We start from the raw sequence: 25,087 nt of genomic DNA on the forward strand, positions 1-25,087 counted from the left end.
TTATATACATAAAGACAGCCTTTAAAAAAGACTACTTATTCAAAGATGTGGCTTGGTTTTTATACTTCTCAGGCTCAAATAACGGCAAGTAGCCGTGAAAATGGTCAAATCCACATGTTTATCACACATGTTTGTATGTATTCATACTTTGTTTTTTGTTTTTAAATTTCTTAAAATGGAGATCTAGTTTCTGAAAAATTACCACTTTCATTTACACGCTGTACTAAGACTTAAAATATTAGGGCTATTTTTTCCTAACACAGAATACAAATACAAACATTTTGTTAACAAAACACTTTTTATTTTGTCTGTAACAGTTCATATGACAAAAATGTGTTCAATAACCGGTATATACTTCTCATGTTTAGTGCAAAGAGAACTTGATCCAGGTTTATGTTAGGGTTATACTGGGTTATACTGCACTGAAATAAGGTTTCGATTTAAACAAAAACATTTGCAAACTCTCGGCTGGTGTAAAGTTACAGATCCCTGTTGTTGCTGCTGAGCAGTTTGGGATAGGACGTGCCGATGGATTGCCCGTGCCGACAGACGACCAGCTCCAGCACGTACTCGTCCACTTTCACCACCACAGACGTCATCTTCTCAGTCGACATGAGGAAGATGATGGTGAAGAGAGCGACCTCAAACTCTGGACTGACACCAATGAAGGAGCCACCGACGGGCTTCACCAAGCCTTTCCAACTGAACTGCAGGTTCAGGACGTGGTCGTCCTCATCAGGCTTTAAAAACAGTAAATGCAATTCAGCGACATGTGCGGCTATTTACTTTTCAATCAGTGCTTTTACAGTAACGAGCTGCTGTATCAGTTTCTTACTGTGTCTTTGTTATCTCTTGCTTTGTAGCCTTTATAGTCCACATGGTCGTGCTTTTCCTGAAGGTAGAACTGCACCCAGTTGTGAAGACCCATGATCTCCTTTCCATATTTGGCTTCTCCCACAAACACATGTTCAAATCCACAGGAATCCTCACTGTAATGAAAATAAAACCAACCAGCACACCCAGAGATACTTAAGTTCAGTCTCTCAGTGCTGTATGACCTCATTCATATCAAGACGCCTTATCTACAATGTTAACATTGGAAGGATAACAGCACAGATGGCAGCAGAGCCGGTGACTCACTTTTAACCCTCAAGTAACCAAGCCTCATTAACGACTAATTTATGAATGACTCCATTATATTTTATACAGGAAAACCTTTCTAATGGCTGTGTGTGATTATCATACCTATGCTGTTTTATTGTAATTAAAAAGATAAGTTAAAAAGCACAAACTGTAGGAAGAGACAAACTGTCACATCTTATAAAACAAATTTTCTTTGTTTCAGTGTAACTAGAAAAATAATACATTTTAAATATTAAACTAAACAAAGATTATAACCTCTGCACATTTGTACTCAACACTTCTCCTCCTAGTCACCTGTCATTGATCCAGGTGTTCAGAACTTTCAAAATTAAAAATTCAAGTAAAAAAATTAAAGAGTGAGTTATGTATTACAGTGTGTTAACATCATTTTAACACCCAAATGTAGATAATCTAGTGACTCTGATCAAGAAATTAGAATTAAGTTATCACACTCTGTTGTTCATCCTGTGGAACTGTGAAAATGAGATGAAAAAAAATAAAGATGACAATAATAACAAAGGCTATAATGTTACTGTATAATGTTAAATATCAGTCTTTTCATTGTGCTTGCTACATTGGGGCTAATTTCTGGAAGCATTTTTTATTTATGATTAAAAGTGTCACAAAAACAGATGTAAGTATTTGGCTGGAGTTACAAGGTTAACCTCAGGAAGATTTAAATACATGTAGTTTATTGTCAGCCTTTTCAGACAAAAGCAGCTGTTAATTAACACAGAAAAAAACAAAAAATAAACCCAAAACACATTCAGGGAACACTGTGTTTTATTTTTAGATTCTTCACTGATTCTTGAGTTGTGTTCTGCTCCAGACCTGGATCTCATTTAAGTTTGCCTTTAACCAATCATTCAAACCGGTCCCTTCCTTCTCTTTTAAACATTGCAGCAGCGCCCCCTGTTGTTACAGTTACTCACCCTCCGCTCCTGTCCCTGTGGTACAGGCGGAACCAGATGTCATACAGCTGTCTCTTGAACTGCCCAAGGTCTGATGGTGACTTCCCCTTCTTGACCAGATACTGGTGAGCACACTAAGAATAAAAACACAGTAACATACTTTGAAATTTCAGACATCCGAGTAAAAGATGTGACCTATCAATAGTATCGGAATAAACCATCGTTACATTAGAAAATTAATTCTTAGCCTTGAAAAAAAAAAAAAAGAGCAAAAAAAAACAAAAAACAGATCAATGCCTGGAATGAAAATTTGAGCCGGCATAGATCAAAAGATCAAAAGTGCCTGGAAAATAAAAAATACCCCCCCCCCTCCCCCCAACGCAAACTTAAACACAACACTGAAGTTAAAGTAATGAGTCACAGGAAAATCTAATCTTATTATAATAAACTAATCTCTATTTGAACTCCTACACAATCTGGAGATGATAAACTAAACTTGACACACAGGTTCATCTTTGGCCCCAGAAGGTTCTTATCTATATCAGATATTCTAATGTCATTGTGTTGCCTGGCAACCACCGACCGACAGACTAAAATGACTCATCATTTATGTACCTATATAACATCTTATGAAATCATAGTATGGCATCATTTTTGTTTCATTACACAGTATCTGTTTTTTTATATACTCAGTGTTACATTACATCATTTGGGACATTAATTTATGAAGTCAAATTTCCTGTATTTAGAGACTACATTTAAAGTTTACTCTTGGATACATAACTTTATAAATGGTATCAAAAAGTGGCATTTCAATCCATGTGAATTAGTTAAGCCTACAAAAAAAAAAAAAACAGTTCATGCATTCTTGTCAGCTGTATATTATTGACATGCACATAAGGCATGTAAACTACAATGAAAATTATAAATCTTTTTTTTAATAAATGTGTGTCAAGCGAACAAAATTTTGCAGTTATAGTTAACAATTGTACAGTTTTCATTATACACTTAAAGTGTACTAACAGTGTCTGGCTGATGAGTGCAGAAGTTCATTTATTTTTTAGATAATTGTTCGTTGATGTGGTCCCTTGACTGTAAATTCATTATTCTGTATATAAGCATAAAACGACTTCCATATTGGTCTGCTGTTTATTTGTTTTTAACATCTACCACACCTCTTTTTTACTTTTCTCTAACCAATCAGTAAACAACAGCTTAAATTATTTCTGAGCTCATGCCCTCCTATGAATCCGCTGTACCTTCATGACATCTGTCTCCACGATGGCATCGATAAAGAGCTTGTTCTCTTTGAGCTCTTCTGAGGTGACCGTCTCTGACACACCTGTAGACATCTCATAGTTGTCCAGCAAGCTGATGAAATCTGAATAAAAAGGTGTAACCTCATTAAACTGTTTAATCGCTGTTGTTCCAAATAAACATAATAAAGAAAACCTTTATAGGCCTGACTCATACTCACATTCATATGTCTTAATACTCTTCAGTTTGTCTTCATTCACATATGTGAAGAGTGGAGCTTTGGCCTGGTCTCTGGCAACATTACTGCCCTGAGCCACATAACCCGCCTTCCCCTAAATATAAAAACACAAACATTCAGCAACATGTTAAAACTGAACAAACAAATATGAGGATTCATAAATAATTGACATGTAAGCAGCTCATAAAAGCATCACCCAGTTTCAATGCTAAATACACTTAAGCAGCTGCTTGATGACGCCAACTTCACTAAACACACACACACAGCAACCTATAACTGAAAACACACACAATGGACAAAAACAAACAAATGGCCGACTGTACCCTCATACACACAATAATAACATGGACTGAACCACCACTCCACACCATTAGCACTTTATATAACCACTGTAGAAATTAGCCACACTGATCTAAACTGCACGACTGTAAATGCTGTATAGACAAGCATTCTGTACAATACAATAATTATAGTTCTACAACTGTTTACAACTGTATATAACTTGTATAGTTCACATTTCATATTTCTGTATAGTTTTCATATTTATATCCTGTTCATAGCTTGTACACTCACTACAGCCTGTACATACTTATAGTTATAGCATATTCATAACATACCTTCATACCTTGTACATTGTAACATACCCATAATAGACACATATTTTTCACCCTCATTCCTCTAATAGACCCATTTTTATATAATATATCTATATTATTGCTAAAGCACTTTCTGGATGGATGCAAGCTGCATTTTGTTGCCTTGTACTTGTGACATGTGCAATGACAATAAAGTTGAATTCTATTCTATTTTATTCAACCACTTGAAACACTGAAGGAAAAGAATTAAGATAAAATTTACCAGTGGGCTGTGAGGCAACAGTGCTAAACACCATGACTCATCCTTCATTTCTTGCTTTAGCTTTTTCTGGCACTACCCAGTACATATGGGCCTAAAGTGAAGGCACAAACTAGAACAACATCTCCCCACACCTGGCACTGTGTGACGGGGAAAATGTGCAACAAATCAGAAATGAGCCGGGCTTAACTTTTAACAGCACTCAGTGTGATGGTGCACTCAAACCAACCATTGCAAAGTTAATCTTACTAGTTATCTCCAAAAGTTTATTTCTGTTCATGTGGATGTAGCGTTTTCAGCGGGAGAAAGTGCTGAGACTGAAGAAGTCACTTGGATGAGTGACGAAACGTTTCTCCCACTGACAACCCAACTTTTGGAGATTCACTTACCTGGATGATTGAGCATGCATCAAGACGTCTTACTAGTTATTATGTTATGACTAAGTGTTATGTGTTGTGACTCCAGTAATCTGCACTGACAGCTAACTGATGGAATAGGAATCCTGTGTGGGCATGATGGTTTGACTGGACTTAACAATGACAGCATGTTCATCATTGTGTGAATTCTATCTGCTGTCTTTAGTGTTTTGTAGCATAATTTCATTGGGGATTATTAAAGTATTCTGATTGTGATTCTAATTATGATTTAGCTTTAAAATGTCTAAAATTAAATTAGCTTTGTCACAGAACTCCAAACATTCTGATTTATTTACTGCAAAGCGTTTCAATCTGTTCAGTTTCATTATAAAACAGATTAAAAAACAAAACTTTTTTGTCAAATAACATTCAGAAGTACTTGTCACTGAGCAACAACGCTCACAGAACGTCACCACTGTAAATGTTTGAATATACATTAAAACACCTACACTCCAGAACCCCCATCAGGCTTCCAGTCCACACAAAGGTTTGCATTTATTGCATGCATCAGTGACTGCCTGCTTTGCATTGCAGAAAAGCTGCGATGCCCTTTTAGCACTGACCTGGAGGGAAATCCTGTAATCGGTCCCAGGTCTCAGGCGGTTTTTATCCAGGTGCCAGAGCTGGTTGAGTACCTTGGTGAGGTCCTGATCGGCCTTTTGACTGTTAAATAAAAATTAATAAATTTTAAAAAAAAAACACACAGGCAGACAAACATGGTGAATTATTAAGCAGGCCTAAAAACTGCCGTGTATGTGTGAATGGAAACATGGACATGGAAAAGGAAGAGACGCAGAGGGTTGACGTGACAGAGAGGACGCTCGGTACAGGTTGCGAGGCAGATGACCTGTTTTGCCAACCCCTTAAAGAAGAAGACAACGAAGAAGACAAAGAAAAGAAGAAGAAAGAAATGACTAACCGGGGTGTAATGTTCACATGTTTTTGCTATTTCTTCTGTCCTCAAGTAGAGTTTTACAGACAAACACACTAAAATAACTTCTCTCAGTATATACTTGCTCCCACTATTCAGATTAAAAGAGAAGTGACTTCTCACGCTGTCTATGCACTGAGAGGAACTGGAGTGAATGGGCAGTCTGTTTACTTTGTTGTTTTTCATAGCTACCATGCAGTTTGGGATAGTCCTCCTTTTTGTTTCAAACTACTGGTGATGAAATCTGCCGTGACAATTTTGTTTTCCCCACTCATGTGACTAATTCTTTCTGCGGAAAGCAGTTAACAGGAAGTTAACTGCTCTTCTTAGAATGAATTAGTAAGGTATACAAAACGAAAACGGCGTTTCCAAAACAAACATACATTACTCCTGTGCCTCAGTCGAAAGCAGCTTGTACATCTGTTTCAGGATGTGTGTCGTTTTTTCTTTTTTTTTTTTAATTCTCAGTTACTTAGGTTTAAAACATAAGGCGCCTGTGATACAGTTAAGGACCTATTTATCTAAATCATAAAAACAGTTTCCCACATAGTAACAGCAGTGCTTAGCTGTGTAAATGACTCACATATCTATACAGCCATGCACAATGACTCTCCATTAAAACCCAGGTTGTCCGACACAGGTGATCTAAATAATGTTTTAATTAAGTGAAGACTGTTGACTTCAACACAAGCAGCAGCTGAAGGCTTTGTGTTGTCTCCTATCACATGTTATGCTGTAAGTCTTCTCCTTTGTTAGATAGCACAATGGCGCCAGATGAAAGCTAAAAAGCCAGCGGGGAAAACTTCAGCTTCAGCTCTAAATAATGATCCCACCTCCATCATTAAGTTACAGCTGCATGGATCAGTGAATGTGGGAGGGCTGTAATGTGAAACCTACAGATACCACTAAAACTATAACATCTCTGCCTTAGTTTTCTTCAATTACATCAATAAATGCTAAAACAATTGCACTGAGGCGGACTAACAACCACACCCTATGTCTGACACGTTACAATACGTTGAGCGAGAAGCAGATGACAGGATGGAGCACATACTGAGGCAGAAGGTCCTCTGTGTTTAGCCTGAGTACAGGAGGGAGCGACTACAGTTTTATTACAGCAGAGGAGGCTCTCCATGAAGTTCTCCATGTCCTGTTTGTTGTATAATTCAACCCACTAATCATTCCCAGACCCCGCTGCAGGCTCCTCTTACGCACATGACGTCCACGCAGCAGATGCACAGAGCGCAGTCTGCATTGAGGAACAGCTGTCAGGGAAACAAACCCGGACTTTATCGTGACAAAACTATCGAGGAGAACCATCAAAGGTGTGACGTTACACTGTAACTACATGTTTACATCAAACATGTCTTCGTTAGACGGAAACAAACGCGTTGAAACGGCCGAAAAGTGGCTGAAAACGACAACACGCAAATTTAAATTTCTCTGAAAGTTGAGAAGACGCTAAGTCATCCTTCTGCGCGTGCGTTTTTTTAAATCCCAAACTCACCTTCTCGACATGATTTTGTTGAGAGGAAAAACTCACTGAGACTTTTCTTATGCTCTCTGAAACAAACTACCGGAATCCGCAGACGGTTAACTCAGCCGTCAATCATGACGTCACCAAGGGAGCCAGCCAATTACAAGACAGGAGAGTAAACGCTGCTCTCCACCCCCTCCCCTCGCTCGTCAGACGTGGGATAAATTACAGTAATTTTGTTCTCTATCCCCATAAACTCAACTCAAACTTTTCATTGTCAAAGTAAACTCGTTATGGATGTCAATCCAGCAGTTCCGTGTGAGAAAAGGTGTAATCCTCTGAAACAGGAAAAATAAGTAACATGTGATAAAGGTGGAGGTTTTAGGGTCATAACAATACTTTTTAGCCTCACTTGGAATTCACACGCACTTGCAATCCCTTTTAAAGGTAAATGTTTTCACAATCAAATGCATTCAATTAATTATTATAATCATCAACTACTATTATCAGTAAGTGTGAGCTCAGATATCAAGGTAGAAGTTTGGGGAGTTTTATGATCATTTCGGCTTAATTTGGAGGCAAAGGCATTTGGGCAGCTTGCAGTAACTAAGTCGACCGAGAACCCCTCTGTATACCAAAATATTCTAGAGTCATATGTGAGGCATAACTGCCTGACAACTAAAACCTGGGTGAAATCGTGTCAATGAACAGTGAACAGCACGAGCAGCCGCAAATCTACAAAAGAATGGCAGAAAAAGAAAAGAATGAAATGAAAAGACCCAGCCAAAGTCCAGATCTCATCCTGATTAAAATGGTGCTGTGCACAAATAAATGCTGGCAAACCTCAATGAACTGAAGCAACACTGTAAAGAGAAGTGGGGCAAAATCCTGCCACGATAATGTGAGAAACTGGTAAAGTCCTACAGAAAACACAAGTACTTCAACTTATTGGTATTAAAGAATCAGAATCAGAATCAGAATCAGAATACTTTATTGATCCCTGGGGGAAATTATTTTTTGTTACAGTGCTCCATTTTAAACCAACATTAAGACAAGACAGACAATACGCTAACTAAGAATAGTACAATATATACATATATATACATACATACATACATAAGTCACTTATAAATAAATATTTGGAAAAGAAACATGTGTAGCTGTAGCAGCAAACAGTGTGTTAAGTGGATGCGTTGTACAGGGAGATGGCCACAGGCAGGAATGATTTCCTGTGTCGTTCAGTGGTGCTTTTCGGTAATCTCAGTCTCTCACTGAACGAGCTCCTGTGACTGACCAACATGTCATGGAGTGGGTGGGAGGTGTTATCCAACATTGTCTTTATCTTGGACAGCATCCGCCTCTCCGACACCACCTTGAGGGAGTCCAGCTCCATCCCCACAACATTGCTGGCCTTACGGATCAGTTTATTAAGTCTGTTGGCATCTGTGACCCTCAGCCTGCTCCCCCAGCATGCAACAGCATAGAGGATCGCACTGGCCACCACAGACTCATAGAAAATCCTCAGCATTTTCTGGCAGATGTTGAAGGACCTCAGTCGCCTCAAAAAAATAGAGACGACTCTGGCCCTTCCTGTAAAGTGCTGTGGTGTTTTTAGCCCAGTCCAGTTTATTGTCAATGTGTACTCCAAGGTATTTATAGTCCTCCACAATGTCAACACTGACCCCCTGGATTGAAACAGGGGTCAAGTGTTTCCTGGTCTTCCTGAAGTCCACGATCAGTTCCTTGGTCTTTGCCACGTTGAGCTGCAGATGATTCTGCTCACACCACGTGACAAAGGAGTCGACCACAGCCCGGTACTCTGTCTCATCATCCCTGCTGATGCATCCAACCACCGCAGAGTCATCAGAAAACTTCTGAAGATGGCAGGTCTCTGTGCAGTGGCTGAAGTCTGTGGTGTAGAGGGTGAAGAGGAAGGGGGAGAGGACAGTCCCCTGTGGTGCCCCTGTGTTCAACAGGTGGTTCAACAGGCTCCTTCTGTATTTTGTCTTAGTTTGTATTAAATAAATAGCAACACTGTGTAATGTTTTATATGTTGCTGTTCAGCTGAGCTTGTACTGGTAGCAAGGAACAAATGATTTTTTTTTATTATGTCCTGATACATAAAACCTTATTTCTTTTGTTTTCTTTTTTTTACCATGACTCAAAATTACAAAATTATAGAAAATCAGGCAAAGATTAGTCTTAGTTTCTCCTGTGGTCCCTTGGAATAATTAAATTTCCCACCAGTCTTTTAGAGTCTGAAAATCAATGTAAAAAAAACATAACTGAACGATGACGACTTTTATTTTGAAAAAGTCTTAACGACAAATGGTAAAAAAGTGCGTCTGCGCATGCGCAGTCACTCCACATGTTATTTTGGGACTGAACGTGTGTTTAGCTAAAAAGAGTTACCTTTTTCGCGTGCGAGCATTCGCACCACGCTTTTTACTGTCCTTGCCTTTCTCTTGTTGGTGTTCTATTACTGTTTTAGCAGCTGTTACACAAACTGCTCGAGGAAATCTGCTCAGAAAATCGGCAAATTTTAAGGAAAGCTAATTAGCCGGCTAGCTGAGCTCACTGTAGTCCAGCAGCATGGCAGCTGTGTTGGAGCTGGTCGCTGGCAGTTATGAACAGATCACCTTCGGTTATCAAGTAAAAACTGACGAAAAGGTAAGCTGGAGTCTCACAAAGCAACGACCTGTGTGTCACATAAAGGGTGTGAAGTTGTAATAATAACAAGCTCAAGTGTTTGTTGGTTGGATGATGAACATGATTTGTATGCAATGCAGTATTTATTTGATTATGAAGCACATTCATTGCCCAGTATATGAAAGGAGTGTAATGTAAGAAGTTTCGTGACTCATGACTCTTTTTCTCTAACAGTCTGCGGATTAATTTATATGCAAATAAATTGTTTTGTTATAAAAAGTTTTCTTTAAAAATAATTGTCATGCAGGAGTGGACAGCCAAAGCAGAATTCACACATCACGCTCACACAGCTTCAGTATCCGCAGTGGCTGCCAGTGAGAGGTTTGTCGTGACGGGGAGCAAAGATGAGACCATCCAAGTGTACAACATGAAGAAAAGGATCGAGCACGGTGCTTTGCTGCATCATGACGGTGAGTTTGTAAATTGTAATTAGTCTGTTTGATTTCTTCAGTTAAACATCAAAAACACCTAATATAGAAGTGACCTGTTGAATAATTCAAAGTGCGCTGACTTGATATTTTGTTTAAACTCAGTTTATTTCAAATTATTTTCTCAGCAATTTGAATTAACCTGAGGTTTAGATTGTTTTTGGGTTTTTTTGGTGGTGGAAACTCAAAGCAGTAACGTAAACGTCTGCCTGGTTTCTGCTTGTGGTGCTGACTGACTTCCTGCACAGGTACCATCACTTGCCTCGAGTTTTACGGGACGTCTCACTTACTGAGTGGAGGAGAGGACGGACTCCTGTGTGTGTGGAGCACGAAGAAGTGGGAGTGTCTGAAATCCATCAAAGCTCACAAGTAAGCGCACAGAAAGACGGCACAGACACACAGAGAGGGTTGTTTCTTTATGTTTGGTAGCGTCGTCAGTGTTGCTTTGTGCTGTGATGTCTTTCAGAGGTCATGTGACATCGCTGTCCATCCATCCGTCTGGGAAGCTTGCGCTCTCAGTTGGGACCGATAAGACACTGAGGTAAATTTCACAGCTCTCTTTAATGGTAGATGATTCAGATGATCCGTTTGCACTGATAAACAATGTTGGCCGTTGTGTCTTTGTATCCATGCAGAACCTGGAATCTCATTAATGGAAGATCAGCGTTCATCAAAAACATAAAACAGAGTAAGCTCCCATTTAACCTTTTGGGCGGTGAGGAAATTGTTGATGCATTTATGATTCAAACCTGTGTTCTTTGCACACCTGACAGATGCACACATTGTTAGGTGGTCACCAGACGGGGACAGATACGTGGTTGTGATGAACGACAAAGTGAACATTTACGAGCTGGAGACAGCCACTGTGACGGGAACGGTCGCAAACCCCAAAAGGATCGCTTCTGTCAATTTTTTAAACGTGAGCTCGCTGACCATGACATATTATCCAAAAGCCAGATTTTGACTACAGTTCTGACACAAAGTAAATGCCACATTTTCAGAGGTAGAATCACACAGACGCAACATTAAGTGTTGTTGTCAATTTTCAAGAAGTGGATCCCCTCAAGATGAGGCATTTTCATATGAAGGATAAGCATATCTATAAAAACAACCACCGCTTATCTTTCAGAACTCCATCCTGGCCGTTGCAGGAGACGATGAAACTGTGAGGTTGTGTGATGTGGAGAAAGCAAAATGGGTGTGTGATTTCAAGGCTCACGAAACCAGGTGAATTCATTTATTCATTGTTTTCCCACCAATCATGCGTAGATCATACTGTCAATATTCTGATACGCGTGGTGATGGGGGAAGAAGTCAGCTTATCTTTGTGTCCGTTTGTGATGTCAGAGTGAAGACGGTCGACAGTGTGAACGTGGATGATTACTCTGTGGTGGTGACTGCTTCAAATGATGGTTTCATCAAAATGTGGAAAATTCATCTTAAAGAGGTACGCTGCGTCCTGATATTAGCTTTCTGGAGAACATGCATTCTTTGTTAATGTGGAAATGGACTTGTTGTAGACTACAAGCCACTGAGACCCACACACACATTCATACGTCACCTTTATTCTGGGCTTTTGTGCACTTTTTGCCTGTTATACTGACAAATTTGGGGTTAAGTATTGAGTTAAGTATTAAGTATGCACAAGGACACTAAGAAGCTGGGTCCTCCGGGTTTCTCTCCTGGAGCATTTTTTTTAGTCGACTAAAAGAGATCATAGATGCTGATTTTTCTTTTTTAAATTTATTAATTTATGTATTTATTTTTGCATTAACTTTGCTGACAATATTAGTAATACAATAAGATAAAATATCTTGATGGGTTCCTTTTAACAAGAACAAACTCAAACTTAAGTTTGTTTAAAATAAATATGGTATATTTATGATTATCCCGGTGAGCTAATACTTCTGCTGACCATCAGGAGCTGGAACCTCCCACACTCCTTGGGGAAGTGAACACATCAGCCAGACTGACATGCCTTGCTGTGAGGAGAACTTCACCGATGCAGCAGGAGATCACTGAGGAAGAAGCACCCCAAGCAACAACATCTGAAGGTGAGGTTGTGGAAACACTTCAGCTGCTTCATGATGATGATCGGTGAGGGGACACTCAGCTCGCCTGAATGTGCGACCCGCTCATCGGATCATTGAGTCATTACCTCACATTCTGATCTGTTCTTCTCTACTTCATATCACTTCCTACGGGCAAGGGAATGTAAACCTGAGCTAACACCCTGCTCTGTGTTTATCCGTAGAACTACTTCCCGAACTTCTAAGGACAAAGAGAGTCCGAATTGCCACAGAAGTCGTCGTCCTGGAAGACGAGAGCAAGCCCAAGAAGAAGAAGAAAAAGAACAGTGGAAAATAGAATAAAATGTTTTATTACCCATACACATGTGGATTTTTGTTCTGACGACCTGCAGTGTTCTACATCAAATGTGAACTTATCGCTGATGAAAGAAAAGCAGAACAAGATGGATGATATAATATTTCATAACATTCAAAAGACTGGCAGTTCTTGTAGAATCAAACTGAAAGTTACACGTCAAACAAAAGGAAAGTGGACTATAATAAGACCCATGTTCGTGAGTTTCCCCAGGCTGCACACAGACAACTACTCTATATAAAAGTAGACATCATAGCACAAACACTGTGGCAAATGCAAAAAAGTGCCTGGAGTCTGAAGCTACCAATGATGTAATGTAACAAAGATTTATTATTTTTCTTCACAGCTCAGAACCTTTCTTAAAACAGCTTAGGCTGGACGTCTGCCAGCATCTTGGTATGTTGTACACATTTTGTTATAGGTGAGATAAAGCACAACTGCTGAGTGTATTTTTTTTAAATAAAAACATTTTCTGTCCTCGTGAGTCATCTCTTTTCCTCCTGTAGGGGAGTCAGGAATTTAGACGTTCTTTTAATTTGAAAGCGCATGCAAAAGCCACCGGAAGTGAAAGACTTAACTCTCCATTCGGGAAGTTTCTAAGTGACAATCAGTGGAAACGACTGTTTCAAACTTTTAGTGTCTTTTAATCGGCTGTGTTTGGCTTCACTTTACAGTTAGGAGTTAAAGTAACCAGTTAAAACGACCTGTGGTCACCGTGTTAATTAAACTCGCTGTAGGTTTATCGCAGTAGAAGCTGCTGCTTTATGCTCATGGCTGTCGACTGGATTGGGTTCAGCTATGCTGCTCTGGTGTCGGCAGGAGGGGTCGTAGGTTATGTGAAAGCAGGTAGGCGAAAGCCTTTTAGAATAGACACATTTACATGACATGAACCCTGTTAAAGCGGACTTTAGACACAGATAACCACCTTTGCCCTGCCACTTTATTAAGTACATCAAACGTCATTTTACACAAGAGGCATGCCGCCAATGTATCCACACATATATTTTTGTCCAGCTGACTAAACGCTTCCTGTCTGACCATCTCCAGGCTGATTAATCACATTTTTTTAAAGAGAAAAACTGCCGGATTTTTAGCTCTTTACTATTATTAGTTTGCTCACAAACAAATATTTCTGTGGTGAAGTCAAAGGCATTTCAAACTTTTTCTATGGAGACGTTTTCAAATACCTAAATCTACTTAAGATAGGTCAATTAATTTTTTTTAAACCAACCATTTGCTCCTATGTCCTCAGGAATACAGAATGGCAAAGGTGTGGCTGAGGGTCAACATAAAATCCTGAGAGCTTGAATTTCCTTGAAAAAAAACATCAGCACAGCCTACAGTATCATATCTGAAGGAAATTTAATATTTTTGGTCACAGGCAGCATCCAAACACTCAGAGTGTATATTCCAGTACTTGGAAAACTGATTTTGTGAGAGAACTTAAATTTCACAAGTTTGTCACATATTGGCAAAATAAAATAGGAATGAACTATGACTCCAGGGCTACAAAGTAATCAAGTGTGAAAAATGATGAAAAATCATATTAAATTTGGTAAATCAACACATGTATTTAACCTCTAGTGGAGCTGTTACCTTGTAGAGTTACTAAGGTTACAAGGTGTGAGTTGGGTTTCAGTCGCCTCAAGATTGGGTGTTGTCGTCACCCTGCTGGGTGGGTGGGCGACCTGGGTTTTCAAATTGATAACATAGATGCATCTATTAGGAGTCTGAGGGGTAGAACTGGCAGCCACCAGTATTTTTAGGCTTTGCATGCATTTTTGTTTTTATATCAACCTACTTGTATCTTGGATATGCATTTTTATTTAATAGCATATTTATTATTATAGTGGCTCCATAGCATAGTGGTTTACATATCTGTCCAACAAGTAACAGATCCCAGGTTCAGTGCTGTGAGGAGAGACAAACCCCTTTGAAGTTTGTCAGGAAGGGTGTGGTAGGGAACAAAATTTCCCAAATCAAACATGTGGAATTAGTCACTGTGAACAAGGGAAGAACCGAAATTAGCTTTTTATTATTGTTTGTACCTGCCAAGGGACAACAAATGAAAATATACTAGAGGCTAAATCAGCACAAGGTGTCTTTTTTCACGCAAGCTCAGTGTGTTTGTGGTTAATCCCTGATAAATAAATGTCTTTCAAATGTAAGCTTTGCAGATAAAATCTAGAAACTCATCGTAACACAAGCATTCAGTCTCTAAAGTAGATTTTAAAATAAAACTTTGATGGAAAAACAAAATCACCATTAAAGCCTTCATGAAGAGCGCAGTTGCTGAATTATGGCTAGCTGTGCATTTGTAGTGCAGCTCCGAGTGCACACTTAGCTGCTTTACCTTTACAAGGCATTCTGGTAAATGTAGGTCAGTGTTCAACATTAAGGGACGTGTTTCGATGACAGCTAACAACGTCTCCTCCACAGGCAGTGTCACCTCTCTGGTCGCAGGGCTGCTGTTTGGCGTGCTGGCTGCAGTCGGCGCTTATCTGACATCTAAAAACCCCAGGAATGTGTGGCTTTCAGCCGGTGAGTGAGTTCAGGTGTTAAACAGCTTAAACGAGTTCAGTTTCCCGAACTTAGCAAATCTTTGCTCTTCCTTGAATGCAGGCACTGCAGGAACTCTCTGTGTGGTGATGGGACTGAGATTTCTCGGCTCCTGGAAGTTCATGCCAGCTGGTTTGATGACTTTATTGAGGTAAAAGCACAGTTTCTGTCAAACTGTACCTGCTCACTGATAATATATTTTAATATTCTGCATCATGTAGGCTGTTTTCAGACATTCAGTGATATACATTTGTTATGTTTTCAGTTTGCTGGTATTGATGAAGACCTTCGCCAGAATGGGAAAGACACAATCACACAAATCTTGAGCCAAAATAAGCGTTTTTAGTGAGTCTGTGAATACATAAAAGATCAAACTTACAGCATTCCTCACCATTTATTTTCTTACTGCAGTCATACTTTTGTTAAAAATGTGATCATATAGAAAGGGCTTCCTGGAGCCTGTCCTGCCTCAGATCACACAGTTGTGTTATCAATTATTTTTTCTTTATTGTATGAAAAACATTTTTAAATAAAGTTTTTGGCTGTGCTTAAATGTAATTTTTCGACCCATACAAAAAAAATACCATGATACTAATATTCACTCACTTAAATAATTACTTTATTAAACTTCCTGTTATTTAACATAACGAAGATAAAAGTGTCGACTGACTCATACAACACTGAATGATATTTTATAGCAGCGGCAGACACACTTCCTACTCTGGGAACCTTTCACAGGACTCCGCTGGAAAGCCGAGAGACTGCTGCGCTACCGGCGGCCGCTGTATTTGGCGGTCCAGTCTACTCGTCCGGTCACTGGCTGAGAGTTTGAGCTCCTGGAGAGGCTGGTCTTCGCTGGAGTGCTGGTGATGAATCCAAAGACCTGAGAATTCAGTTTCCTGCTTTTCCATCCTTCATACTCTGAAATCAACACAAAAAACACAAGATAATGTCAAATAGCTTACACCGTTTTTTATTCACAGTGTGTGCCGCTCTTTTTGTCTTACCTTCATTTGAGGGTGCCAGCTTGTTTAAGGTTTTGCTTTTCAATGGTTTGGTTTGCGGCTCCACTCTCAGATCAGCAGCAGACGACAGATCGACTGAAAGATTCGAAAAAAAGCTGAGTTTAGAGGACGGATACGCCGCCTTTTCCACTGATGCGTCAGTGCCTTATAATAAAATTCCAAATTTCTTCACGTTTAGGAAGATAACCTCTGGTTGAGAAACAATTTACACAACAGGCATGACTGTATTGCATATTATTGTGCAAAAGTCTTGAGCCACCCTTCATTCCTTTATATTTGGCTCGGAAAATATGAACTAAGTGCAACGATTTAATGGAACGTGCAGATGTAAAGGCAACAGCAATTACAGCAAAAACAAAAACTGGTTAGTGAAAAATTAGATTTTATGCATGTCAAACTGTGTTATCATTTTTTGTAGACTCAACTAAAGAAGTGTGTTTTTGCAACAGGCCGCTAGCAACAAAGCACCTGAAAATGCTCAGCTGTCTGTTATGTGTAGATGCAACATTGGTTCAAGCAGCCAGTGACCAAAGCAAAACTATGAGAGACCTTCATGCCTGGAGAAGTATTGCTCAAGACCACTTTAAAAATTACAAGAAAGTCTGGCTCCTTGGTAGCAATGTATAAAGAAAAGAGTGGTGACTCAACACTTGCACAGTACTGTACATGCCTGTGAGCCAGATGCAATAAATTCCCCTTCACAGTTGAGTAAAAACACTTAAACTTGCAGTTGAATTAATCAAAACAAGTGTAATGACTACAAATGTTTTGACCAAGAATAACTGACGCTAACTGAAAATGAAAGTTCACATCCTTGGTTGTCAGCATTGCCTGCCCGCCCACCTGGCAGGCTGATGACAGTACCCCATCAGCCTTGTTTGGCCGAGGGGTAAAAACCGATTGTTGACCAAGAACAACTGATGTTAACTTTAAATGAAAACTAAAATTTAAAACTAAAAAAATATAACTCTGCTCATGGCTGTTTCTAAATCTAGGGGGTACTAAGCTAAAGTTTGGTTAAGGAGGGAATTAATGGCATTTTTAAAGGTGTTTGTGCCTCAGAACATGAAGGATCTGAAGAAAGAAGCCATGGAGTTAGAAAAGCTTCTCAACCATCGGGACATTTTTAGTACCGTGTGATTCGTGCCAGTAGATGCTCAACTAATAAAAACTGCAGAAACAGAGAAGAGTAATGAAAGGCTCTCACCAGCAGAGGCGTCTCCTATGGGTGCCAGTATAACCCTCTGTCGGGCTGCTCCTGTTTCGGTTTTTTGTAAAGGTGTCATGAACGTCTTGGTGTTGGAGCTGCTCACAAAGGAATCTGAAGAAGAAACCCCATCACAAGTTACAGTTAACCTCTTTAAGGCATTAGAAAAAATACAATTGAAGCCCTAACACACTTTTAAGCGATACCTTTCAAAAGATCAAGATCCTCTGAGGTCTTTTCTTTTAGAGGCATCTTATCTGGTATTTTAGGAAGACCAACATCTAAAACCACGTGAGAGGAAACCAAAAGTAAGAGTAAGCAGAGGAGAAAGAGTCTTAACGCAAGCTGAAGAAGTCTTAGGTGGACGTATAATTAAGCTCATTGCTTAACAAATTTGCATCACATAAACTTTCACTTGACCTTTATTGACCTGGGAGCACCAGGTTGGGCTGGGTTGAGTTTGATCAAATCAGATTAGAAAATTTAGGCCTGCGATTGAAATCAAAGCATCCCCTAAAAGCATTAAACATTTGATTAAACTGTGAGTATATTCAACAGTACAGAGAAGGGCAGGCAGGGAAATGTGTGTCTTTCAACGGTGTAATGATAAAACTTCTAATATGCATCCATGAAGTTGTCTTGCCTCTCCTGAGAGGGATCTCCAGGCCGTGTCCTCTGGATAAACACGAGGACACTCCCAGCTTTCTGCTGGACACTTGGCCTCTTACTGAGGAGGTGCTTTTTGGATTTATGCCTGAAACAACAATGAAACAAACCCAGCTCAGGGTGAAATTTTGTACATTTGTACAGTCTGCACATTAAGAAACCAGACACCTTAACGTAATAGCAAGCTGCAATCAGGCCAAGCTAAGGTTTATTTTGTGACATATTTCCTGTGTCCTTTTATAAGTTTTGTTGTTTTCTTTCTAATATTGTAGGCTCCTTGTAGTACAATATAAAGTTCCTGTTGTCATGAATTGGTGATATATATATATAAAACTGAACGGAATTGAATATATATTTTAACTTTATTGTTTAATGAAATTTAGGGCAGGTGGGATTTTTGTTTTTGGATTATGTTCACCTACCTTTGGTTCTTTTCATTGTGGCGTTTATGTGTAAACATGGTTAATTATTATTGCTATTATTATTACTATGTTTTCCTCACCAGGCATATATCTGGACTGGTGGAGGTAGTGCTGCTTGGCTGACATGGTGTTGGAGTCATCTCGGCTCAGTCCGTTGTTGCTTGGCAGTTTTGATCCTCTGTTGTTCTTTGACTCTGAAAATCTGCATTATAACGTTATTTTTTAACGTTTCCTGAAACTCTGATGACGACATTTCACCTGATGATGAGGGTCTCTCACCGACAGCTGTTCCTCAGAGAAGTGATGGTGGGTTTTTTGGAGATGGAAACGCCGGTGTCTTTATCGTCACTGTCGTCCCAACTGTCCACCGACCTGAAAGATGTTTGGCCCCACCGCCGTCGTGCAGGCCGGGCATGTCTATTCTCGGCTCCTCGCTGATTTAACGCGAGGCAAATGTTAAACGAGAAATGAGTATTAAATTATTATTTTTGTTATTCTTTATATTTAAATAAAGCTGTATCCAGTGTGGAAGCGTAAATAAAGAAGATAAAAGTTTAGCTCCCTCAAAAATCCAAGCCTTATACTAATCATCCTGCCATGATTGGGTTCACTGTTTAATGCTGCAAGCCTTCACCTCAGTGATGTTTACAGGCTGACAGTGCTCTGGTGGTCTTCTTTTCACCAGACTGAGAGGCTCCTGCTGCCCCTCTGTCAGTGTGCTGGGACACACTGGTTGAAGTGTGCTCTTCTCTATATCCTCCTGAGGAAGAGGAATCTGCTGGATAGGCTGATGGAGAGACTGGCTGCAGGTCTGAGGCTCAGCGTGGGTCGTGACAAGCTCGCAGGGGTCCAGATGAGGCTTACAGAGGGACAGAGGCTTCAGATCTGCAGCTGTCTCAGAAATCTTCTTCTGGGCCTGCTGTTCTGAGTGCTTTAGTGGGGCACCAAGTGTCTGTCCTACATAGAAGTATGGATACCTCAAAGCCTGGAAAACAGTCAATGGAAAAAAGTACAACATCAGAAATTGCTACTAAAAATTGTATTTTATAAAGATTTTTACTAACTGAACTGCTTTCTTTTGTAAATTGTTATGTTATTAAATATTCTGTTTTGTTACATCCCAATTTATTTTTCTCAAGTTACTTGTGGCATGGGTGTGGTCTCTGGCAGGCTGCAGAGGAAGGGTGACGCAGCGAGCTCCCGGGGCGGCGCAGGGGCGGGGTGAACAGGTGTGCTGGGATGTGAATGTGATTGTGACTCTTTATATGTTCACAGTGACAGTTGGAGAGCGGACGTGACAGCGGAGCGGGAGTGTCTGTGTCCCATTGTAAAACCACAGTAAAACCGAATGTCAAAATAAAGAAGTGCTATCACCACGTCCGTGTCTTGTACGTGTGTAAAGGGTCCAACTTCACACTACTCTATTCTACTCAAGCTGTTTTGTAACAAGTTGTGTTTCATTCTTTGACCCATATAACAGGATTACCTTATTTTTCTATCTATACATATACATCTACCTCTACATATAAGCACATATGTGACGGCCTTTTAAATATATATGAATTCCAAAACTAAAAAAACCTTATTTCCACACAATACTACATATAGGTTCACTGTGTGCTGCTTTTATTGCGCTGTAAAGCCTGTGATTCAGAACACTATAGTTATTAACTGTTTTATCTTACTATTATAGCTAATATTAGCTTCTTAACATTTCAAGGTGCTAAAGTAATTATCCAAAATGTGAAATTCATCCAGCTAAAAGCTGAAGTTTCAGGCCTGGTTTGGATATTGTGTAGACTGTTTTCTGAAAGAGCACCTAATTAATTCTTCATATTTTTAGCTTCGATTTCGGCGTCATGCATTGAGTTACGCTGGTGGATGTTCACTCCCTCAGCACATCCAAATGTCAAGTTAAGTATTACATTAACTCTCAAGATAAGCTGATTGATTCCCACTTGGATCATATTTCTAAAATTAGAAGCACTCAAGGTACTCAAAGGTGCTCGGGATAAAAGCATTTGGACGACTCGGGTGACTTTGCAGCTCAACATTAATGAGTCGTCCTCACTTCTGTCTATTTGTTTGTTTTTCAGACAATCTATGCTGGAGTTTATCAGGATCAGAAGTGGGCTTATTATGCTTTCACTTATTTTACCATATATTTAAAAATGTTTTTTGGGGTGACAGCCAGATTTGCCTTAAAAAATACAAAGACACAGTGGATGATAAAACTATACTAACCACTCTAAGGTTTCCATTACTTCCAATCCCACAGCCGACAAAATCCAACACACACACAAAATAAATAATTTAACCTGAGAAACTGATGAACTTAAAAAGAGCTGGTAATTAGCAGAATAAGTTCCCTTTAAATGTACCTGAGAAGCACTCGGTCTTTTCTCAGGGTCCCACTGCAGCATGTCTTTCATCAGCGTGATCGCATCATCACTGGCGTTGGGAATCAGGGACCTGAGGCTGGTGGGAGCGCACTTCGGGAAGCGGAAGTTCATTGAGGCTGCGAGGTTGAAGCCCTCAGGCCAGTCCAACTGACGGGGGGTATCATTGCAAAAGAGATGCTATTAAAGTTGGTCAGTCATGAATATTTATCACTAATGTGTCTGGTTCCAGTGAGTGCAGGAGGCAAGAAGCTCTACAATCCATAATCTACCAGACTTTATACTAGGGAGCGGCCAGGCTGAATACTGACTCTTTTAAAAACAACCACATCAGATGTTTGTGTTCTCAAATACACCTCCGTCGAGTGATGTGTAGAAAAATTCAGGTCTGTAGGGCATGTGTGAAAACAGCTGTATAGTAACAAAGTAATACAGATGTATTTTGATGGTTCCTCACCTTCTTCAGCGTTCCCAGCACCTGACAGATTTTTAAGATCTCGTCCACCTCGCTGTTTCCTGGGAACAAAGGTGTCAGGGTGTACAGCTCTGCCATGATGCAGCCCACTGCCCAGATGTCGATGGGAGAGCTGTAAGAGTTGGACCTGAGCAGAACCTCAGGGGCCCGGTACCTGAAATAACAGCCCAGGGGAATATATAAAGAGGGCTTTTTAAAAAAATATAAATATAAAATGTGACCCCCTCAAAGAGGATGCTTTGATTACGACCATTTTTATTTTTATATGATAGATCAGAGATGAAGAGTAGATAAGGAAGAGGGGAGCGAGAGTGGGGAGACAGGCAGCAATAATTACTTCAGACCCTTTGGAGTTACTTCATTTTTTTGTATATTCAAGAAAAAAAAAGAAACTCTCACCATCTTGTGGACACATAATCTGTGTAAGGTGGTTGCGAGCGGATTTCTCTTGCTAGGCCAAAATCTGCGATCTTCACGAGCTCCGGGCCCATGCACAGTATGTTCTCCGGCTTCAGATCACGATGGAAATACCCTAAAAAGCCAAGAAGCATTCAAATTAACCCCTGCTGATATTCATCTGTGTAGAGATTTGCATTACTTTCTATATTAGCTTCTACAACTATAACCACGACGTGACGTAACCCCCTAATGAAGCAGGTCACAGATTTTAAACAGAGCTCGCACAAAAAAAGGATACCTTAACCATACAGCGGGAAAATAATAATAATAATGTAAAGAAAAGACAGGAGAAGTCTCTTACCGTGCTTATGCACAAATGCTAAGCCAGATAATACCTGGAACAAAATGTTCCTTATCTCATTTTCTGAAAACATCTGATCTTCTCTGGCAGCAGCAAAGTGGGAAAGGACAAAAGAAAGAAGGGATAAAGAAGAAAGAACAACATGCAAGCTTTTATGACATTAACACCAACAAATAGTAAAAACTGAGCTTTTGTTTGTTTGTTTCTGCTGAATTAAGCTTTGTTACAAGTCACACCTCCTCTTCTCACAGAAGAAGCGAGTCATTTTTGCTTGGACAAAGTCCGGTGATGGCCTACCAACAGTCCAGCATGCATCTACTTACCAGGTTTAATATCATTTCCATAATTCTTATCTTATGTATTCCAAGCCACTACTCACAGCATTTTATTTCTTATTTATTTAGTTGTGCATGAGTTGTTAGGGAGTTATTTTTATTTTACCTTTATTAAAATACCTCTGTGAAGTCACATACGTCTGTGAATAAATGACAGTCCCTGTAATATCTGAAATGTCACGTTTTTGATGACTGACTCAGGGAACGGCTTGTTTCTGTAAAAACCGAGCCCGACACACGATGATTCAAATAAAACCCAAATAATTCTCACATTCACAGCGGTGATTAAAAACACACAGAAATAGCTAGGAGGCTAACGCATCACACATGCTGCGATTTTGCTTTCACAGAAATTCACAATTCTGATTTTCTTACCGTTCTTTCATGAGCTGATAGAGGTTTTCTTTCATATACTCAAAGACAAAGTAGAGGTAGTCATTTTCTCTGATGACTTCCTTCAGTTTCACCACATTGGCATGGTTCAGCTTCTTCAGTGACTATTTGGGAAACACATGTGGGAGCAACCTCAGCTGATTTTCAAAGAGGATCAGTGTGAATTAGACTGCAAAACTACTACAAGTGTAGTTCAAGCTGCTAAATAAGTTATCTAGCTCATAGGCTCAGGTAGCATTTATATAAAGCTAGCTCATTCATGTATGCCAAGTTATACTACAATTAAAAAGGTCATGAGAACAATTTAAAGGTGACATCTAACTCTTTTAGAGAAATAAAATGAACGCTCATTTACAACTTACCTCTACTGTGGATTTTGTAAATAGATTTTATTTAAGCACGTAAATTAGATTCTTACCTTCACTTCTCTTAGGTTTAAGCATTCGTCCCAGGAATAAAACTTCCTCTTCATCCTGTTGGAGTGGAATAAATCAGATTTCTATCTTAAATCAGCTTTGCTTGCTAGGAGAGCATGGAGAAATATTGATCTATCCGCATGATCAACTAATGCTAAGCCCAAATGAATCCAAATCTGTTAAGACTTTGAGACAAATTCTGGATAATTTTCTGTGTTTAAGGGGTGCCTGGCTCTCAGAAAACACCTGTATCTCAACCTCAAACACCTCCATATCAGTTTAATGGTAATTCTATGCTACAGTAAACAAGTCGATGCTCCCCTCTTATCTCTGTCTCACCGTGTCATAGAGAGCAGCAAAACACTCTCAATGACCCAAAACCTTACAGGTATTGCCTTAAAACCCGCTGATGGCACAGACATTTGGAAACTTTAACTGAAAGATCTTGGTGCTCCATCAGCAATCCACCCAGAAGACCAAGGTGATTAGGACAGATTTCAAGAAGAAAAGAGATGACCTGAAATCTGTGACCATAAAAGGCAAGGCTGTGGAAACAGTGCCTTGATTTTCCAGGTCTGCATACACACAGCAAAATACAACAATGCCTCCACTTTCAGAGAAGAAGAACAACAACTACGGGAGGTCTACCAATTGGAAAGTCGGTGGCTCAATTCACCAGCAGTTCCAGTCTAAATGTTTAAGTATCCTTTATGCGTCCATTGAAATGTTTGCAAAGTGCTTTGAGTGCTCAGTTAGAGCAGAAAAGTGCTATATAAGTACCAGTCTATTCACTTAAAACATAACCACTTTGTTGTGGACCAGAGGGCTTTGCAGGGACTGTGGAGGACATGACTGGAGCACAGCTGGAGCTGCCTGCAGCTGAGGACATGTACTTGTCTAGATGTCTGAGCAGGATCTCGAAGACTTAAGGAGACCCAACTTACGCTGCTCAACACCTCTTTGAACTGTTTCCCTCTGGCAGAGGTTACAGGACTTTCCACTCACACACCACAAGGATGAAAAACAGCTTCTGCTAATGCTGACATCTACTACTGCTTGTATTAATTCTTGTATTCCCGTTTATTACACAACTCTATACACTTGTAGCAGCCACTTGGGCTTTAATCAGCTTAACCTTCTGAGACTAAACAACACAGTGAATCCCTGACACGTTTACTGGTGCTCCACGCACTCACCTCTTTATGGCCACCAGCTCACCAGTCTCATTGCTCTTGCCCAGGAGCACACTGCCATACGTGCCGTCCCCGAGCTGCTTGAGTGTGGTGTAGCGGTTAATCATCCACACAGAGCCCTGGCTCTCCTTCAGTGAGGAACCCTGACAATCCCAGACGCTGGTCATTTTGAGCCCATAAACAATCGTCCACAGGTCAACAACTGATAGGCTGATGTGTCCTGCTACTGTGAGGCTGCCCTAAAGCTTTCACTGCAGAAACACAGGCATGAAACATCCATTCATCCTTTATGTTCCTCTCTGCAGACGGGTGATGTAGGGTAAGGCTTACCTTAAGAGGAAGACTGGAAAAGCCCTGCCCACTCAACTCTGCCTCACCTATCCTCCAGCTAAGTCTTTCATGGTGGTAGAGGAAGGGCGAGAGGAAATGGATTAAAGTTTTCATGGGATTAAGAAAGTCTGACACAAAGCAGACTAACAGGGGAAGC

At 40.0% G+C, this 25,087-nt stretch overlaps 4 protein-coding genes across 4 annotated transcripts; 2 read left to right on the top strand and 2 right to left on the bottom strand.

The window, feature by feature from the left end:
* Window positions 1-279: 279 nt before the first annotated feature.
* On the bottom strand, window positions 280-7,401 carry LOC146647769 (uridylate-specific endoribonuclease C-like). The gene is made up of 7 exons (XM_085389934.1): window positions 7,259-7,401; window positions 5,384-5,483; window positions 3,532-3,643; window positions 3,314-3,435; window positions 2,076-2,188; window positions 836-989; window positions 280-740 (listed from the first exon to the last, which is right to left on the bottom strand). Exons 1-7 carry the CDS (start codon window positions 7,267-7,269, stop codon window positions 480-482), a joined length of 873 nt encoding a protein of 290 aa, XP_085246060.1. The 5' UTR covers window positions 7,270-7,401; the 3' UTR covers window positions 280-479.
* A 2,182-nt stretch (window positions 7,402-9,583) lies between these two features.
* On the top strand, window positions 9,584-13,227 carry pak1ip1 (PAK1 interacting protein 1). The gene is made up of 10 exons (XM_085389483.1): window positions 9,584-9,898; window positions 10,185-10,347; window positions 10,614-10,734; window positions 10,832-10,906; window positions 11,001-11,053; window positions 11,139-11,284; window positions 11,495-11,592; window positions 11,713-11,812; window positions 12,287-12,419; window positions 12,620-13,227. The coding sequence occupies exons 1-10, from the start codon at window positions 9,821-9,823 to the stop codon at window positions 12,730-12,732; spliced, it is 1,080 nt and encodes a 359-aa protein (XP_085245609.1). The 5' UTR covers window positions 9,584-9,820; the 3' UTR covers window positions 12,733-13,227.
* Window positions 13,228-13,310: 83 nt separating this feature from the next.
* LOC146647771 (transmembrane protein 14C-like) lies at window positions 13,311-15,804 on the top strand. The gene is made up of 4 exons (XM_085389484.1): window positions 13,311-13,596; window positions 15,190-15,291; window positions 15,373-15,460; window positions 15,575-15,804. The coding sequence occupies exons 1-4, from the start codon at window positions 13,515-13,517 to the stop codon at window positions 15,633-15,635; spliced, it is 333 nt and encodes a 110-aa protein (XP_085245610.1). The 5' UTR covers window positions 13,311-13,514; the 3' UTR covers window positions 15,636-15,804.
* Window positions 15,805-16,042: 238 nt separating this feature from the next.
* On the bottom strand, window positions 16,043-24,767 carry LOC146647772 (serine/threonine-protein kinase MAK-like). The gene is made up of 15 exons (XM_085389482.1): window positions 24,604-24,767; window positions 23,410-23,464; window positions 22,974-23,095; window positions 22,264-22,346; window positions 21,903-22,035; window positions 21,486-21,657; window positions 21,011-21,178; window positions 19,264-19,614; window positions 18,909-19,063; window positions 18,710-18,831; window positions 18,185-18,295; window positions 17,748-17,822; window positions 17,542-17,655; window positions 16,317-16,409; window positions 16,043-16,230 (listed from the first exon to the last, which is right to left on the bottom strand). Exons 1-15 carry the CDS (start codon window positions 24,765-24,767, stop codon window positions 16,079-16,081), a joined length of 2,070 nt encoding a protein of 689 aa, XP_085245608.1. The 3' UTR covers window positions 16,043-16,078.
* Window positions 24,768-25,087: the final 320 nt, after the last annotated feature.

This window comes from Rhamphochromis longiceps, linkage group LG18 (assembly GCF_057381845.1).
Source record: "Rhamphochromis longiceps isolate RC_006_pf linkage group LG18, R_longiceps_female_GT1.1, whole genome shotgun sequence".
In the NCBI taxonomy this organism is placed as follows: domain Eukaryota; kingdom Metazoa; phylum Chordata; class Actinopteri; order Cichliformes; family Cichlidae; genus Rhamphochromis; species Rhamphochromis longiceps.

Coding starts and splice junctions, on each gene's coding strand:
- pak1ip1 (XM_085389483.1), top strand. CDS start 9,821: ATGGCAGCTGTGTTGGAGCTGGTCGCTGGCAGTTATGAACAGATCACC. Junction 10,907..11,000: donor GGGACCGATAAGACACTGAG/GTAAATTTCACA, acceptor GTATCCATGCAG/AACCTGGAATCTCATTAATG. Junction 12,420..12,619: donor CCAAGCAACAACATCTGAAG/GTGAGGTTGTGG, acceptor GTTTATCCGTAG/AACTACTTCCCGAACTTCTA.
- LOC146647771 (XM_085389484.1), top strand. CDS start 13,515: ATGCTCATGGCTGTCGACTGGATTGGGTTCAGCTATGCTGCTCTGGTG. Junction 13,597..15,189: donor CGTAGGTTATGTGAAAGCAG/GTAGGCGAAAGC, acceptor TCTCCTCCACAG/GCAGTGTCACCTCTCTGGTC. Junction 15,292..15,372: donor GAATGTGTGGCTTTCAGCCG/GTGAGTGAGTTC, acceptor CCTTGAATGCAG/GCACTGCAGGAACTCTCTGT.
- LOC146647772 (XM_085389482.1), bottom strand. CDS start 24,767: ATGACCAGCGTCTGGGATTGTCAGGGTTCCTCACTGAAGGAGAGCCAG. Junction 21,658..21,902: donor GATTATGTGTCCACAAGATG/GTGAGAGTTTCT, acceptor CTGTTATTTCAG/GTACCGGGCCCCTGAGGTTC. Junction 16,410..17,541: donor CATAGGAGACGCCTCTGCTG/GTGAGAGCCTTT, acceptor CGAATCTTTCAG/TCGATCTGTCGTCTGCTGCT.
- LOC146647769 (XM_085389934.1), bottom strand. Junction 3,644..5,383: donor ATTACAGGATTTCCCTCCAG/GTCAGTGCTAAA, acceptor TTTTATATTTAG/GGGAAGGCGGGTTATGTGGC. Junction 2,189..3,313: donor TGGAGACAGATGTCATGAAG/GTACAGCGGATT, acceptor TTTTATTCTTAG/TGTGCTCACCAGTATCTGGT.